Below are 16,809 nucleotides of genomic sequence, written 5' to 3' on the forward strand. Positions count from 1 at the left end.
CCCCATAATATGCTGAAATAAAAAAAAAAAAAACATTTCCATTAAAAAGTAACTTTTCATCTGTCAAAATCAAAGATCTAGGATTTTTGGTATTGGCTTTTGTTTTACTTACAAATATGATGCTGTTACCATTGTTGTATTAAATGCAGACAGCAGACATGGCAGTCATCAGAAATTAAGTGTGCATTTTACTTTTGCTATGAAGCCCGTGACTCAAGTAGCAGGGGGGTTGCTTGTATTCACTAAATGTACAGCAAGCCCCTGGGAAACAATTGTGAAATTGGCTTAGGCCAGCATGGTATAGTTTGTACTCACCTTGTTCTTGTTCGTGATAAAGCACTAAATTTGCAAAGATGCAACTTTTCACATATTATCAAAAATGCAAGCACAATAAAGTAAAGAAATTAAAAGAGAGGAAAGTTTTCACCATAGAACATTGAAGATGAATTTGATTTTAAAAGTATAGCAGAATGGCAGACATTCTAGTGTGGTACACAACTATAGATAAGCTTTTCTTTTCAGGCTCCTCCTCATGAAATATTTAGTGAATATGGAATTACATATTTGTCCACTAGCTTGAAATACCTTTATGAGCATTCTTTAAACATGGTCTGTTTCATTTTTATACCTTATCAGACTTCACTGGAGGAAGCCCTTGGTCAGGTATCGGCCTTAAAAAAAGGCAATATTTCTGTATTCCTTATCTGAGGTTATAAGCACCTCCAGAAGGACCATACATTCGAGATAGTTCTCTCTCACGGAGAAAATGCACAAGCATCATGGACAGCACACACTACATTGCCGTGCTCATGAGTCATAAATGATACTTGGCCTTTTCAAATCGTGAAGTCCACTCTCATTGGAAATGCTGAAAACATACATTCCTGCCATCTCATTTGGTGGTAAAGTACTGTCAATACTCATAATGCAGAATAGAAGGAGACGAGGGCAGAAGCAAGTTTTTTCTCAAATGCCTTTTGCCTGAAGGGTCGTGTAAGCAGCAAGATGGTGGGTATTGATTCTCAGCTGCATTCTGAAGCAGTACATCTGGGAAAGATGAATGGAGGAGTCACATTTATACCTAAATTAATGAGTGTAAGCTCTAGGCCTCACACTGGAGTCACCAAAGGAAAGTTACACCTTGTGCAAGACAATGAGTAGTTCAAGAGAGGGCAAGCCAATCTGTATTGCTTGCTGACGATCGATCAGTATTTGTGTATGAAAAGTAGAGAGAGGAGGCGAAAGCAGTTTTAAAGAGCCCAACATTTCCTTACTATAGCTTTAATGAAAGCATGAGCTAATTCAGTCTGTTTTAGAACACTATGCCCATCTTTGCTTCTTTCCTTCTCCCCAAAGCCCAGAAGTGAAGCAGGGGAAGCTTGTGGATGTCAAAACCATTCTAGTTCCTCTTGCTCCCTCTCCTCCGGCCCCAAACCAAGCCCTAAGCTCTTCCTACCTGGTAGAGCTCAGTGGCAGTGCACTGAGTGGTTAAGGTCTTCACAGGCTCAAGGTCATCCTCATCACTGCTCAGCTTCAGGTCATCCTCAAGCATCCTAAAAAGAAATCAGAGTGGTGTTCAAGTTAGAAGGAGCCTTTTCTAAATCGTTCTCAAATATATCTTGTAATGAGGATAAAATATTGGAGCTACAATCTGACAGCTGCAATTCTGTCAAAGGTGCAGAGGGAGCCAAGATTCTTTCAGCTAATTAGATATTTGAGCTCATATTTATGTCATACTCTGCACACATCTTCCCTCTCTACCTTCCCCTAAATCAAGAGGAGAAAAAGACTATTTCAGCATCTCCAGAGATGACTGGAGTCTATATATTTTTACTACTAAAAGTGCAATAAATGTACTGATCAATCACTATGTAGGTGGGACGTGGCATTGAATCTCCACAGAACAAGGTGCTCTGAGCCTCCCATGAAAGAACAGGGGCATGATAACAGCCCCTAGCTCTAGAGGCTGTTGTCGAAGCCTGCTGGGGCTCTCTGGATGACAGAGGCAAAAGGCCCAGTGAACTTCTACTGCCTTTCAGTGCCCTCTGTTGCTGGGGAGCTCTGTGGCCACAAAAGAACTGGGTGAGAAATGACTAGTCATTAACCTTTTGATATATGACTGATCTCTTCCTGTAAAATTTGATCCAAAAGATGTAAGCCCATGATGTGGATAAGAAATCTTTCTCTCCTAAGGCAAGGCACCTGAAAAATACGATTGGTGTGGACTTTGGTGATGAACTAGCACTTTCAAAATTATTTATGGAACACATAGAGCCTTTTGTTTCTACAAGGGTATGAATACCAGTACCATCTCGTTTATCTCCAAGTGTGAACTACAGTAGAAGGAATGGCTTATTACCTTAAAAGTCCAGTGAAACAGCCTTCAAAGTCCAATTGGTGTTCATGTTTTATTTAGTAAGTACAACTTTAGACCCCATCCTAAGGCTTCAAGAGGTGACAGTCTCAGTCTCTCTGGATCAATTACCATTTCCCAAGCATGTGCTGCTCTTTCTGGCTCCTAGCTCAGCATTAGGCTCAGCTCCCAGGAGAGAATACCCTTCTTCAACTCTGGAAATCCTGTTTTTCCTCCATAGCCCAAGTCAGATCCCACTTTCTCCACAAAATCTTCCTAGAAAGAACCTTCATCTCAGAAAGCAGATCTTTTGCCTCTGCCCAATCCCAAGCTCTGGCTGGATCACAACACTGCTTCCCACTGAGTCCCTCGCTAGTCCCCAATTCCCAGGTGGGGGGAGGGGGAAGCTCTTTCATCTTCCTGTTCTTCACAGCATCTTCCCACTGGCCTCATTCTCCAGACAAGGAATGAAATGTTCAGAGAGGTGAACTGCTTTGCACATGGTCACACAGCTACTTAGTGCTAGAGCCAATCCTGAAATTCCCATCACTGGATTTCCACCTGTGTATTTTTCAAGAAGGAAAGCTGAAAGGGAAAGGGCAGCTTCTAATTTGATAAATAGGGGAAAACGTTACATTAGGGGTTGTGTTCAAATGTTAGAAAGAGATTCAGGTGGGAGTGGATATCCAATAACTCTCCAAAGAAAGCACAGTTTCCTCAATTTCATGCTCAGCCACATAGGACCAGGATGTGTTCTCTGAGGTCTGCAGACCAAAGACTGATATAAAGGATGATTGGTGGGAAGGACAACTGTTAGAGTTGGTTTCAGATAAACTAAATTTGCAGGATTTATGACTGTCCTTCAAAAGACTAATGGCTGTTTTGACGATCTGGGAGAAGGAGAAAAAAAATGTTTCATGGTATTTCTTTTGCAGTTGCAGGCTTATGACTCTGAACAAATAATTCTTTACAACATATTGTGGGAAATGAAGACTGTAACATTCTTATAAGCTATAAAACTCAAATATTTAAAAACTACTCATACTTATTATAAAAGGCTTCATTTTCCAACGTGTAGGAATATCTACATATTAATTTACATCTGAGAATTTGGCAAAATAAATAATAAATGATTCTTGCAGTTAGAGGGTCCATTCTCTGTGTCAGAGAAAGTGCTAAGTATTTGACCAGAAGCATGGAATTTGGTCCTTGCAATGACCCTGTGAAAGAGGGCCCTGTTATTAGGCCCACCTTCCAAATGGAGACTCTGAAGCTTAGGGAGGTTAAGGAACTTGTTCGTGGCCATATAGCTAGAAATCATGGAAGCAAACATGGAACTCAGATCATCTTCAGCCAGAACTTGAGGGTACACAATGTTTTCCTAGATAGTATAACTTATAAAGGATGGCATATTAAATAAAACCAACAGCAACAACAGAAACCTTCACAAAACATGTTAACATGAAGTCAAGATATTTGAATTCAACTGCCGACTAATCATAAATTCTGATCTTTGGTAAGGCATTAATCAGCTCTGGGCCTCATTTGTGTCCCTCATCTGTTCAGTGGGATAATACTTTGGCTTTCTCACAGGAGGGTGGTGGTGAGCAGAACAGGAGCTAATGCATGTAAAAGTGCCTTATGAAAGCATAAAATTAATGCAGGGTACAATTGTTTGGAAAGATATTAATCATATCAGTTGGAAATAATGAACATCATTAATACCAATAATGAGTAATCATAAGCAGAAGTCTCCATGTACCTTTGCTCTTCTTTTAATTTGCTGAACAATCTAAAGGTAAGCCATGGTGACTTGGGAAATGTCTAAGGGTATCTCAAGGCCAGATCTAGCAATGGGCTCATGGTCTTCAGGCTGCTCTCTTTGGGTAGAACTAGCACACCCAGAGCCAGAGCATGGAGGCCTGAACTCAGCAGTTATTTTACTCTCCAATCAACTCTATATGATTTTAACACAGAAATGAAATACCCTCCAATGTGCACTTCTGAAAATAGGCAGCCAATCTACATAGTGTTTGACATTAACCACCCCCCTCACCATGCAACAAGCTTGATATGGACTTGGTTGTTAATAAAGGACAATTTGATGCATATATTCAAGTCCCAGTAAACACAAGTCAAGGAAGTAACTAGGAAGGCTAGGAAGGCACACTACCATTAGTTATCTCTGGAGGTGTTAGGCATTCATTTCATTCCACTTTTTCCCTGACCTATTAAGCTTTATTATTGAATGTACATGTACTTGTTTGTGTTTTCATTCTTGGCTAATGCTGAACATTACTCTAGGGAAAGCACAGGATTATGAAAGATTTTGGATTTAATTATTATAGCAACACCATTCACACCCACTGCAGTTAAGGTTGTCTCAGCAGAAAAATGGTAATCTCTTTTCATAAGGTTATAATTCCATAGACAAGTTCATCACACATTGGATATCACAAAGTGTAAAAAAGCATGCTCATATAAATGAATGCCTGTGTGTATCTTAAGAAAAAGAAAAACAAAAACAGCAATTGTTGTTCAACTTTCCAATTAAATGAAAATAGAATCAATTAGATTCCTTAGTGATGTCAGATGTTTGTTCAGGGTCTAGTAGTTCACAATGTCTGTCTTTGTACAAAAATGCTCTCTTTTTATTATTACTATGACCTTTAATTTCTATAGTATTAAGAAGTTGAATAGTCCTTAAAAATGTGTTCAAAAAATCAAGTCCTTGCCCTGAGGAGATGATCCTATAAAAACTCTAATAATGAAATTTGGGCTAGATGAGATAGAGTGAACCAAAAGAAGATTTTCTCTGTCCCTAATTGTCTGGGCCTCAAGCTGAACCTGGTAGCCTCCAAGGGCTCTTTGCATTGGAACATTCTAGGACACTATGATGTGACATGCCCCATGTGAATTGTAAGCATAAAATCCTAAGACCAGTCCCCATAAACTTTGCCAATTTACATACTGGAATGCTTAGGTGATTTTGAAGAGGAACAAACAGAGTGCTTGAAACATTATTATAGAAGTTTCCATGGATATGAAGCCCTTGGTTATGAAGCATTGGATTAAGAGCAAGGGCTTGAGTGCCAAACAGACCTGAGTTCAAATACAGGAATTTCTAGTGGGTTTGCTTTCTTTATCCAGTTAATAAAACTCTTTGAAGTTCAATTTTCTCACATGTTAAAATGAGCAATAATAATACCCACTCTGGAGGATATTTAGAAGGTTAGAAAAAAAAACATTTATACAAATTGCCTAGAAGTCAATATAGGTGGCTATCATTTTCATCTTGGTTATTATTGCTATTTTCATTATTATTGTCTGATAAGTGATGTTATAGAAGCAGAAACAATAAAAAAAAAAAGCTCTGGTGGTGACCCAGAGAATGACACAGGTATTAAACCACCAATCATGACTGGAAGCCCTTGACCAGACGAGAAGAGGTTCATAGACCATTAAGGAGTTTGGAAAATCTCAGGGCTTGGATTTACTCTTCTAGAAATGTCCTAAACCCATCAAGAGTGTCTTGAGTTTCCTGATAGCCTCCTGGAGTGCTTGAGACTCAATGGAGATTTTAAAGCCAGTTGCAAGAGGAAACACTCAGACAATTCCAACTGAGAGTTAAAAATAAGAGTGGCCCTGATGTCCTGATCCTTATACCTATGGAGCTACCTGTAGATCCAGAGAAATGAACCAAGGATGGCTCCCACTGGAAGTTGTTCCCACTTTGAGCACCTTGCCTTTGAGCCTGCCATTTTCAGGAGGCAGTTCCTACACACAACTGGCCCTAAGTTTTGTGTATAAGACTGAGCTTAATAGATCAACTGTTAGTTGATCCAGAATCCTTGCAGAGAAACAACCATCAGGGCCCTGAGTTGTTCTCAGAGCTTGCAAGTCTATATAGTGCCTTTTGGTGAACTACAAAATGGTGCTCCTCTGGACAGACAGCATCACTTGATACTGGCTAGGTTTCCAGCTTTCAGGTGTCTATGATGCTAGCAACAATGTTGGCGGCCAATTCTCAGATGTACCCTGGCTCTTATAGTTGCAAGTGCTTGTAAATGCTATCTGTTTCACTGTGTCTCTGTGTCACCATGTCAACTAATCACTTAATGGAGATATCTATAACATCCTCAACATACGGCCATACAGCCTTTGTCTGATGGGTAGCAGAAAATATCCTTCTGTTGTTCACTATCTTTAATTGTGAGAACATTCTGCCAGTTAGGAGTTGCCATGTGCTTTCCTGTACCTTACACTCAGTAGCCAGAGTTTTGGTCTCGATAATAGTTCACGCTTGGAGACTGTACTTTCAATAGTGTTAGAGACAGAACCAGTGCTGCTACCTCTGTCATGCAGGAGAGGGAGGAGGCTGTTTCACTTGGGTTTTATAGGCTCCTAGCAAAAATGAAGAGTCATATCTTCTGGCACAAATAGTTTGGAGTCTTCTGGTTACTAGCCTAAAATATCATTGTCTTCCTGAATACCCAGAGCTGATAACAATCAGAGTAAGTTTCTGTTGTTTCCAAGTGAATAACACAGCTGAGTTTGGGGAAAATACCACAGCCCAGAGAGTCTGAGGGATGCCTGAGGACTTGCTCCATCTCAGCAGGCAAAGTCTTTCTGTGGGCCTTCTTCTACAATAGTAACTTAGTTCTCTTGACTCCTTAAAGGGCACTTCCTCTTTATAAAGTAAGCTGAAAGGAATGAAACATGACTAGTTTAGAATTACTCAGGGAAGTATATATTTTCCTATCTAGTGCTTTGTAGTCTCTGCAGTATTGAGTCATTTTTCTTTCTTTCTTTTTTTTTTTTTGTTGGTTATTAAGGCAGGTGATAAGGAACAGACAGTGATATTTTTCAGGGCATTAATTCTGTTTCACTGAGGCAAAGGTGCTCGGCCTTCCCCCCCACCCCCTCAGGAGGAGCTGCATTTCATTTTTCCAAGGTTTTAACTTAAAAGTTTTTGATTCAATGACTACCTCACTGGGAATCCTGGAAAACCCCAGTCTGAGGGCTGTGGCAGTGACAACCTGTTTGAAATCAGTACTGTACTTTATAGGGACAAATCTCCAAGATCTATCAGATGGGGCCATCTGACCCAGTGTCATGAACTAAATTGGATTGTACACGTTGCCATGGGCATGTGGGCCAGGGAAGGAGTATCTTCTGTAGCTAATGGCCCTTGAGGGGTTGCAGAAAATAGGCATCTCATTACATACCTGGGTTCCTTAGAGTGAGAAACAGGAGTTCCCTCAGAGACCATCTAGTTCAGGAATTGGCCAACTGCAGCCCCCAGCCAAAAGCAGCCTTCCCCCTGTTACTATAGTGCCCACTAGTGAAGAACAGTTTTTATATTTTAAAATGGTTGAAAAAATCAAAATAATATTTTGTGACACATGAGAGTTATATGCAACTCAGATTGCATTATCCATAAATAAAGTTTCATTAGAACACAGCCACTCCCATGTATTATGTATCATCTATGGCTGTTTTTGAAATATCATACAATGGCCAGGTTGAGTAGTTGCAACAGAGACCAAAGCCTAAAATATTTACTATCTGGGCAATTAGAGAAAAAAGTTTGCTGATCCCTGCTTGAAGCCAATGGTTTTTAAACTCTTAAACTCAAAATATCCTTTCCTGTGCCACCAAATGAAATCTTATAAGAAACCCCAAATAAAAAGTAGATTAAAGCATTGGAGAGCCCCAGGGATTCAAGGAACATAGTGTGAAAACAACTCATCTAGTAAAGTCTCCTCATTTTATCGAGATAATTGTGGCTCCATGGATATTGCATAGCATTTAATCAGAGAACCTGAGCTTAAGTTACTTAGCCTCTCTGAAACTCAGTTTATTCCTCTGTGAAATGGGAATAAAAATAATATATATCTCAGAGATTCAGTTAGTGATGAATAGTCTGTTTGGTCAGAGTGCTAAGTTCATAAAAAAACAATGGTAGGAAAAAAGAGTACCTATCCTTTCTCTCGGTGCATTGCATATGTGATATGGATTTATATCCATATTGCATACATAAGCCAAAGCTAATAGTGTGAACCCTGATGTATATGACTATTGACTTGAATCAAACTGCCACCTCCTCAACCTTGGAATTCCTTAGAATTGATCACATAAATTCAGCACAATACCAATTTTCTGCTCTACAGTCATTATTTTGGATTTGATTTTCATTTTCTTGGTATATTTCTCTGGGTTATATAATTTTCTCCCAGTGTGAAAACTCAAGTTGTCATGCAAATGAAAGAGTGCCTAATAAAATTCAGATGGCTTTCAGGAATATGTTACACACACCAAAACACTATTGTATCATTTTTCAGGAGTATGTGTGTGAAAACAACTAAGAGTAGATTTCCCCAGAGAAGACCATAACCCATTGGATCAACCTGGACCTTAAAAAAAATGTTGGGATAATTCCAAAGAGGAAAAGAGAATTGTCTGTCTTAAAAAAAAAAATCCCAAGCATGGATCCTGATAGCTGACATTTCACTATTCAGTAGGACTGTACAAGTCACCTTGAAAGAATTTCCTTTGAATCATACTGGGCAATATGGAAAGTCATCAAAGTGAAGTGATTCATTCCAGACCATTCACTGGGCCTGGTATTTGTGAGTGAGATTGCTGAAAGCAAAGAATAGAGACTGACTAGAAGAAGGAGGCAGCAAGGAAACCAGTTACACTAGCATTGTAGTAGCCCAGGTAACAGAAGGAGGGTGGCCTGGGTCAGGGCATGGACAGGGACAATAAAGATGGGGGAAGAAAAGACTCCAGCTTCTAGAGACATTTCAGAGTTAAAATCATCTGAACTTGAACACTGATGATCCTGACATCCAAGACAATCTTAGCCACTCTGAGGGCACTGAATTTCTATCAGGAATTTCACCAAACACCAAAGCATTCCCTCACACTAGGCTGCCTCTCTAAATTGAATATCTCTTCATTCTCACGAGGCTCAGATACCTGTGCTAGAACCTTTGCTAATGGGCAGAGGAGTGTCTCTAGTACTCAACCTTTCTCCTTGGAGACAGACCCAGTTAGCGCCACTCTCAAGTGATGAGGAAAGACAGATTTCTTTCCAAGAAGCCTTCTTTGTGGGCTTGCACCTCTCAGCCTTCTTTTAGCTTCTTAGAGCAACCATGGCTGATTAGAGAGAAGAAACCCCTGTGGTTACCTCCAAAGTACCTCACAATCGCAGAGCTTACTTCATTACTCATCTCCCCACATCAGCTCCTAATTGTTAAAGGATTAAGTAAAGAACTCCTTTATGAAGCCGGTCCATTAATCTCCTTCTAAAGAAACTCTCCAAAACAACTGAAATATTAAGTTGTCATTAAGTGCACTACAACTCATGCCTGCTGAAAGCCATTGTGCCTTACATTAAGCTCAATGGAAGCAAGGAGCGATTCTTAGTTATATCTGAGGCACTGCAAATTCTCAGCTCCTGGTAACAGAGCTCTTTAGCTTGGAGTGTTTTAAACTATTTCTCAAACCTATTTCCAGAGAAACGTCAAGAAGGGCTGTTTACCTGAATTGACACAGTAGGTAGGATTTCCCTCATTCTGATGCATAAAGAATTCACATTTTATTTCAGATTGTTTAAGCAAAATATTCAACCCTGACAATTTAGGCCCAACTAAAATGTTGACAGCAACGTTGCTCAGTTGTTTATAAAAATCCCACCTGATTTGTATGCTCAGCTCTTTCTGCTGCACCAAAATGACTCCTGTTTAGAGTAGGAGGTAGATTGTCTTCTAACCCTTGTTCATAGTTTTAACTCCATGAAATCCTAGAGCTGGATAGGCCTTCTTGGGCTCATGTAGCTCGGGACTGCTTTGAGCATTCCAGCAGGTGAGTATACATATCACTTGATACACATATACAAGACAGAACAAAGTCAAGGCCAGGGCCTGGCTAATTCGACTAATAAAGATACAGAGATCCACTTTTAGATTCAGAGAATAGTTTAGTACTTACATAATAAAAGAAAGGAAGACTTGCCAAAGGTGCCAGCTTACCCCCATCTTTTTCCCACACACCGGAAAAGAGGACACCAAAATAAAAGGGACCAGATGACTGCAGAGCGAGTTACAGGACACTCTGTGGCTGAGCAGCTTGTTCTAGACTTCAGCTTAGCAAGCAATCTTATAGGTTGGAGTTCTATGCTACCATGGTTGGGTCAGAAAGGTCCATACCTCATGAGAACCTGGGAGGCAATGGGAAACTGTTTTGTGACAGTATCCCAGAAGAGACAGGGAAGCAAGTGGAAGAGAACTTTGAAGTACACCCCATGATCTTCTCATCCTCTCATGTTCTGAGAGGATCACTAGTTGTTCTGCCAAGATTAGTTGCAGTTCAAACTTATGCCATGTGGCCAATTTGGATACCTGCGGAGTCTCCGCGGTAAAGCTATTCCCCTACGCCACCAGCCATCCTAGTCAGTTGATAACTACTCATTACAGGATCTGCTTTTCAGATCCCGGTGCCCTGCTGAACATATTCTCATTTACTAATGTGTCATGTCAAACATGCTGCCCGCATTTAAATTCTAACAAAGGCTGGCAGTGTCATTACCATAAGCAGAACAATAACTAATGGACTTGTTTCTCTGCTAGGGGTGGTGCATGTGAGCTAAGCTAGCCATAGCTCATCATGCAACATCCCTTCAGGTCCTGGGGCACACATCTGCAAGAACTAGCCAATATTCACAGTCTGCAGAGACCAGTAACTTTCCACTTTGCAAAGCTAATTGACTTGTATGTGGCTACTGAGCACAGTGAAGGGCTCAGAGTAGAAATAGACCCTGCTCTGTGGACAGATAGGCCCAAGTTCAAACTCTCACTAGCTGCATCACCTGGGATCAAATCCCTTGAACTTCTATGTGCCTCAGTGAAATAAGAATCACAATAGTGCCACCTTACAGGATTGCTATAACTATTAAATGAGATATCCCACTTCAACCCCTTCTAGCACATAGAAATCACCCAATCTTTATTATATGTTGTAATTATTTGGCTCAAGATAGTTCAGCCTGAATTATCCTAAACACTTAAGATGCCATTTTATCTGGAAACAAGGAAAACTAGAGAAATGTGTTCTCGTATTAAAGCAAAAATTGAAGGAAGGAAAAGAATTGTACCTTTGGCACAAATAGCTTTTGTTTGCCAAAAACAGAAAAAGATAATTTTTTTGGTATAAAGAGAACTTTTGTTAACATTAGTATACCAACTTTCTCAAATATGGAAAATTCAAATCTATGTAAAATGCAACTGAACCATATATCATAAAATATTAATCTACCAGATTCCAGGAGTACAAAAGCAGTTTGATATGAGAAGTCTATTCGTAGAACATGTCACATCATCAACAAATAAATGATGAAAACCATATGATCATCTAAATGGATGCCAAAAATATACTTGATAAAATTTCATAACCATTCCTGATCCAAACCCTTTAAAAACTAAGTAGAGAAGGATATTGCCTTTCTAGATTAAGAATATGTAACAGTAAACTATCAATCTAAATGTATGTTTTAGTAAGTATAGAAGGTTAGATCAATTTTTAAACAGATACTTTAAAACACAAATGAAATCACATATGACTGTGTTTGAAATGTTTTTCAAAATCTGTATTAATGTTGATTCATTGGGTAGACAGAAGGAACACAAACACACTAATATCATCCAATGACACCATTTGCTCTGATAATTACTCCAATTTAAACAGTTTTGAGGCATCACATATGGCTTCCAAAGGAATGCTTTCCATGTAGGTAAAGACAAAATCAGAAAGTGACATGAAAAGCCTCAGTTTCCATTTCCATGTTTCATAAATTATTAATCCTTTAAAAACACATCATCATTTTATTGACATTCACAACTATCTGCTAGCTTTATAAATGCAGAGATGCTGGGTAATCTGATTGAACATTTGATCCTATTGTTTAAAAAAAATGATAATTGTTTTACAAGGGGCTCCACGAAGTCTGGGCATATATTTTCCCTAAGTAACACTATGAGGCATGCGTTTCCCCCGAGAATTCAACATTTATGTTGATGCACTTGGCTGCAGAGCCAATCTTGCACTGGCTCTAATACAGAGGAATTTTCTGAACATTTTGAGTAATGGGACTGAAATAATTTAACAGCTCTTTCTATGCATGTTAAATGAATTACATGATATATTTAGTTTTTGCAGAAAACTTGTTTACACTATAAATTATAGCACATGGCACAATCACATTGATGTGGAAAGCCAGCCATGGTGAGTCATTTTGGTCATCTCTCTCCAAATTTCGACTTAGTGCAAATGAATTCTCTATGGCTCACTAACATACCACGGGTGTTTCTTAACCCTGTGACTCTGCTGAGCACATGTAAGGCCATCATCTCAGCACTGCCATTGACTCCTAAACAAGGGCTGAACCAGGTGATTTCTGAGAGAGAGGGATTCTCAAGATAGAGAAGGGTACACCTTTGAAAAGTGACATGCAAAATCTAAACTGTTCTGTACTACCATATAGTAACAGATTACAAGGGATTGGCTTTCTAATTCTGAAATACAGAAATAACCTAGGTGTCTAATGATCAAGGGCTTTGGCAAATCCAATTTCCTCAAAAGTGACAGCATATTAAGGAAAGAGCAAAAAGTTGGGAGCTGGATAGACTAGGGGTCCAGTCGGGGCTCTTGCATTTACTAGCTGTGCAAATCTAGGCAAACTAATTGACTTCTCTGAGCCTCCATGTTTTTGGTCTCTAAAAATGAGACTGCTGCTAACTATTTTGCAGGGTTGTTGCAAAGAGTAAGCAAATTAATATATGAAAAGAGTCTAATTGTGAGTGCTTAATAAATGCTACTACTTCTACTATTGCTGATATTAGAATAAACTGGAGCCCTATTCTATGCCAATGCATTCAGAAGCAGATTGAAAAGAATCATTGCAGAAAAAATTATCAGGTCTCTGGTTGAAGAAAGCAGTTTAAGCAACAACAGAGAGCCATCAGAGTAGGTTTTACATATAGTAGATGAACATCATATGAAACTGGAGATCTATTCTTTCCTATTTTGGCTTCAGGTAAGAAGGTAGCAATTCTGAATACTTGTCCCAGCACTGGACTATTTCTATCCTGTTATTCATAAACTCACATTCTTGAAAGATGGGTAACTAGCTATCTAGAGAAACAGAAAGAGCTATAAATATAGATATATGGAAAGCAGCAGATCCCAATACCAGCCAAGACTTTTCATCTAATATCTTTGAAATAGAATCATTCTAGGAATAACATGTTAGTAAAATAAAAGCACTTTTCAGATCACACCTGTCGGATGTATAATTGTGACTTGAGGGATTACACCTTGCCTCTGTCTCACAATAATTGAAGTCAGCCAATACTAGCTAATAATGATGAAGACTTACTGAGGTCGGCTTAATGCATGCCAGACATTCATTTCTCTAAGTGCTCTAATGGTTCACTTCATTGACTCTTCCCAAGGAATTTGGGAGGATGTACTTGTATTTACTCTGTTTTCAAGAGAGGAAACTCAGACTTAATAAAGCTAAGAAGATAACTAACAGAATGGAAGAAAATACTTGCAGATCATATATCTGATAAGAGTCTAGTATGCAGAATATATAAAGAACCCTGGAAACTCAACAATAAAATGATAAGTAACCCAATTAAAGAATGGACAAAGGATCAGAATAGACATTTTCCCAAAGAAAATACCACTATGGACTGAGTGGTTGTACCCTCCCCCTGTTCATATATTGAAACTCTTAATCCTCAATGTGATGGTGTTAGGAGTTGGAACCTTTGGAGGTTAACTAGGTCATGAGGGTAGAGCCTTCATAATGGGATTAGTGCCCTTTATGGCACTAAGAAGAGACTCCAAAAAGCTTGTTTCCTCTTGCTCTCTCTCAACCACGTGAGGAAACCAAGAAGAGGGCCCTCACCAGAACCCAGCCACTGGCACCCTGATCTTGGACTGCCCAACATCCATTTATATGAGAAATAAATGTTAGTTGTTTAAGCCACCTAGTCTATGGTATTCTTGTTATAGAAGCCCAAACTGACTAAGAGCAAAAGACAAATGCCCAATAAGCAGATAAAAAAGCCACTCAACATCATCAGACATCAGAGAATAGACACAAAGTGGAAACAACACAAATGACAATGAACTGATAAGTGGATAAACGATGATGTGGTCTATCCATGCAATGAAATATTATTCAGTTCTAAAAAGGAAGAAAGCACTGACACATACTGCAACATGAATGAACCTTGAAAATATTATGTGAAGTGTAATAAGCTAGTCACTAAAGGCCACATATCACATGACTCCATTTATATGAAATGTTTAAAATAGGCAAATCAATAGAGACAGAAAGAGACTGGTTGCAGGAGCTAGTATGATGGGGTATGGGCAGTGACTGACAATGTTATGGAGATTCTTTTCGGATGATAAAAATGTTCTGGAATTAGATAGTGGTGACAGTTGTACAATTGTGAATATACTAAAAACTACTGAATTGTACACTTCACGATGGCGAATTTCACAGTACCTGCATCTCAATAAAACTGTTATTTAAAAAAAAAAAAAGTCTCACAGTTGGCCAAGAGGGGAAGGTGGGGCTGGGATGGTAACCCACAGCTGCCTGATATCAAAGCCCATGTCCCTAACCAGTCTGCTTACTGGCCTGCTTGACAGAAAGTGGCAGAATGTCTCCAATGCATTTCTACTCATATCTATGGAGAAAAATACAGAGAAAAAGAGCTATTTTTTCCACCTAATCCCTTTCTTCTTCTGTTCTTCCTACATTAAAACTTCAATTGATACAGCCAACAGAAGCCTCACCAAGGGAAAAGGGCTTTGTCTTTTCTAGGAGAGACAAAGCATTACATTAAAGAGACAGCTGTCTGGATGGGGCAGGGACCAAGCCAAGATCCTGCATGCAAAGACTCCTCTACCCCGACTTCCAGAATTTAGAATCTCCAAACCCGAGGCTAATAAAGATAAAACTCTGTGTGGTGGCCCCTCTAAATAGTACAAATCGCCTGTCCCCGCCCCCGCCCCCAATAAAACCCATAGGCAGGCACGTGTTTAATATGGACTGCCAACTTGGATGCATTGCTCTAATCGGACATCAGGGCTGATGGAAGGAAGCTCACATTTTAGTGGTTACGGGAGAAGCTGCAGAGAAGAGCATACTATACAGGAATTCATCAAGCTCAGGTAAAATGGGACTCTGAATCTATTTCAACAGAGGGAAAGGGTGTTCATTCTTGCTGGTCTGCACTGCAGGCCACCTGGATTGCGGCAGTTTCTCCTGCTGAGCCCACACCAGGCCTGGTCCTCAACTGGTAAATAGATTTTCCAGACCCTAACACGTGTGATTAGGTAGCCAGGCTTCTATCAGGGCCCAGCACTGGCATACAGCTCCCACGCTAATGCAAATGTTAGCTCACAAATCCAATTTAAGTTGGGGTTCCCTTCAGCTGAGAGATAATTTCCCTTTAATCCTCTTCTGGTTGTCTAACATCTAACCTTCACAATCTTAGATATGACACTGTAAAAATGTCCACACTGCTCTTTTTCATGCAGAGAGTGTCTCCCCACACATACACTCCCATCACCAGTGACACTGTGTTTCTAATCATTATCAACATTCAGAACTCTTTGGCCGCCTTGAACTCCACACAGACCTTGCTGCTACCTCCCCCACCGCCACCTTCCATTCCCAGATCTGGCCAAGGAAAACACCCAGAGCTGCTTGGAGGAAGGATGCCTTGTCCCTGGGCCTGCTCTCCATGAGATTATGAAGGCCACGCTAACTGCAGGCTAGGTCCAAGTGTGGAATATTCAGTTGTCCCCTTGGTTTTTTAACCACGAAGGAATAGGGGTGTCCCCCTCTTATTCTTCTTGCCTTTTGTTATTTTTAATCGCCCACCTATCAGTGCCAAATTGCTTTGTAACTGTCTGTAGAGCTGGAATCTGACAGAGATAGGTGTTATTGTTAATAGGAGCCTTCACTTCAGCCCATTTAACTTGCCTCAGTTTGACAGCTTCACAATAGCCACCTTCCCTTGAAAGAAAACTGTGATTTAGGGGAGAGAAAATGTGGGATAACATCCTGATCTGTCTCTTGGTCTCCTGTGGGTTCTCTTGGCACAATGTCCCACCACAAAGCCAGAGAATAAAGTACCACAGGAAAACAAGATTGTCAGAAGCTAGGCTTGGTTAAAGACGCTGGGAAAATCCACAGAGTAGAGCTACTAACAAAGAATGTGTGGGTTGCTTCCTATGAACATTTTGTCTGCACAAGAAAATGTAAATCTGTTTGTTTTTTTCGTTACTTTATCAATTGCCCAAGTAGTGGGTGAGTAGGCTTTTCTTAACTTGGTAATTGCAGTAACAATGTTATCTGGAAATCA

General features: G+C 39.8%; 1 protein-coding gene across 3 annotated transcripts in view; it reads right to left on the reverse strand.

Annotated features, from left to right (window-relative positions):
• AFF2 (AF4/FMR2 family, member 2) overlaps positions 1–16,809 on the reverse strand; it is a 491,308-nt gene that overhangs the window by 120,395 nt on the left and 354,104 nt on the right. For all 3 annotated transcript variants that reach the window (XM_012665266.1, XM_012665264.1, XM_012665265.1), the window contains one exon: positions 1,457–1,553. In XM_012665266.1, the coding sequence (XP_012520720.1) occupies positions 1,457–1,553 (97 nt within the window). The remainder of the gene's footprint in view (positions 1–1,456; positions 1,554–16,809) is intronic.

This window comes from Propithecus coquereli, unplaced genomic scaffold (genome assembly GCF_000956105.1).
Source record: "Propithecus coquereli isolate 6110/MARCELLA unplaced genomic scaffold, Pcoq_1.0 Scaffold99, whole genome shotgun sequence".
NCBI lineage: Eukaryota > Metazoa > Chordata > Mammalia > Primates > Indriidae > Propithecus > Propithecus coquereli.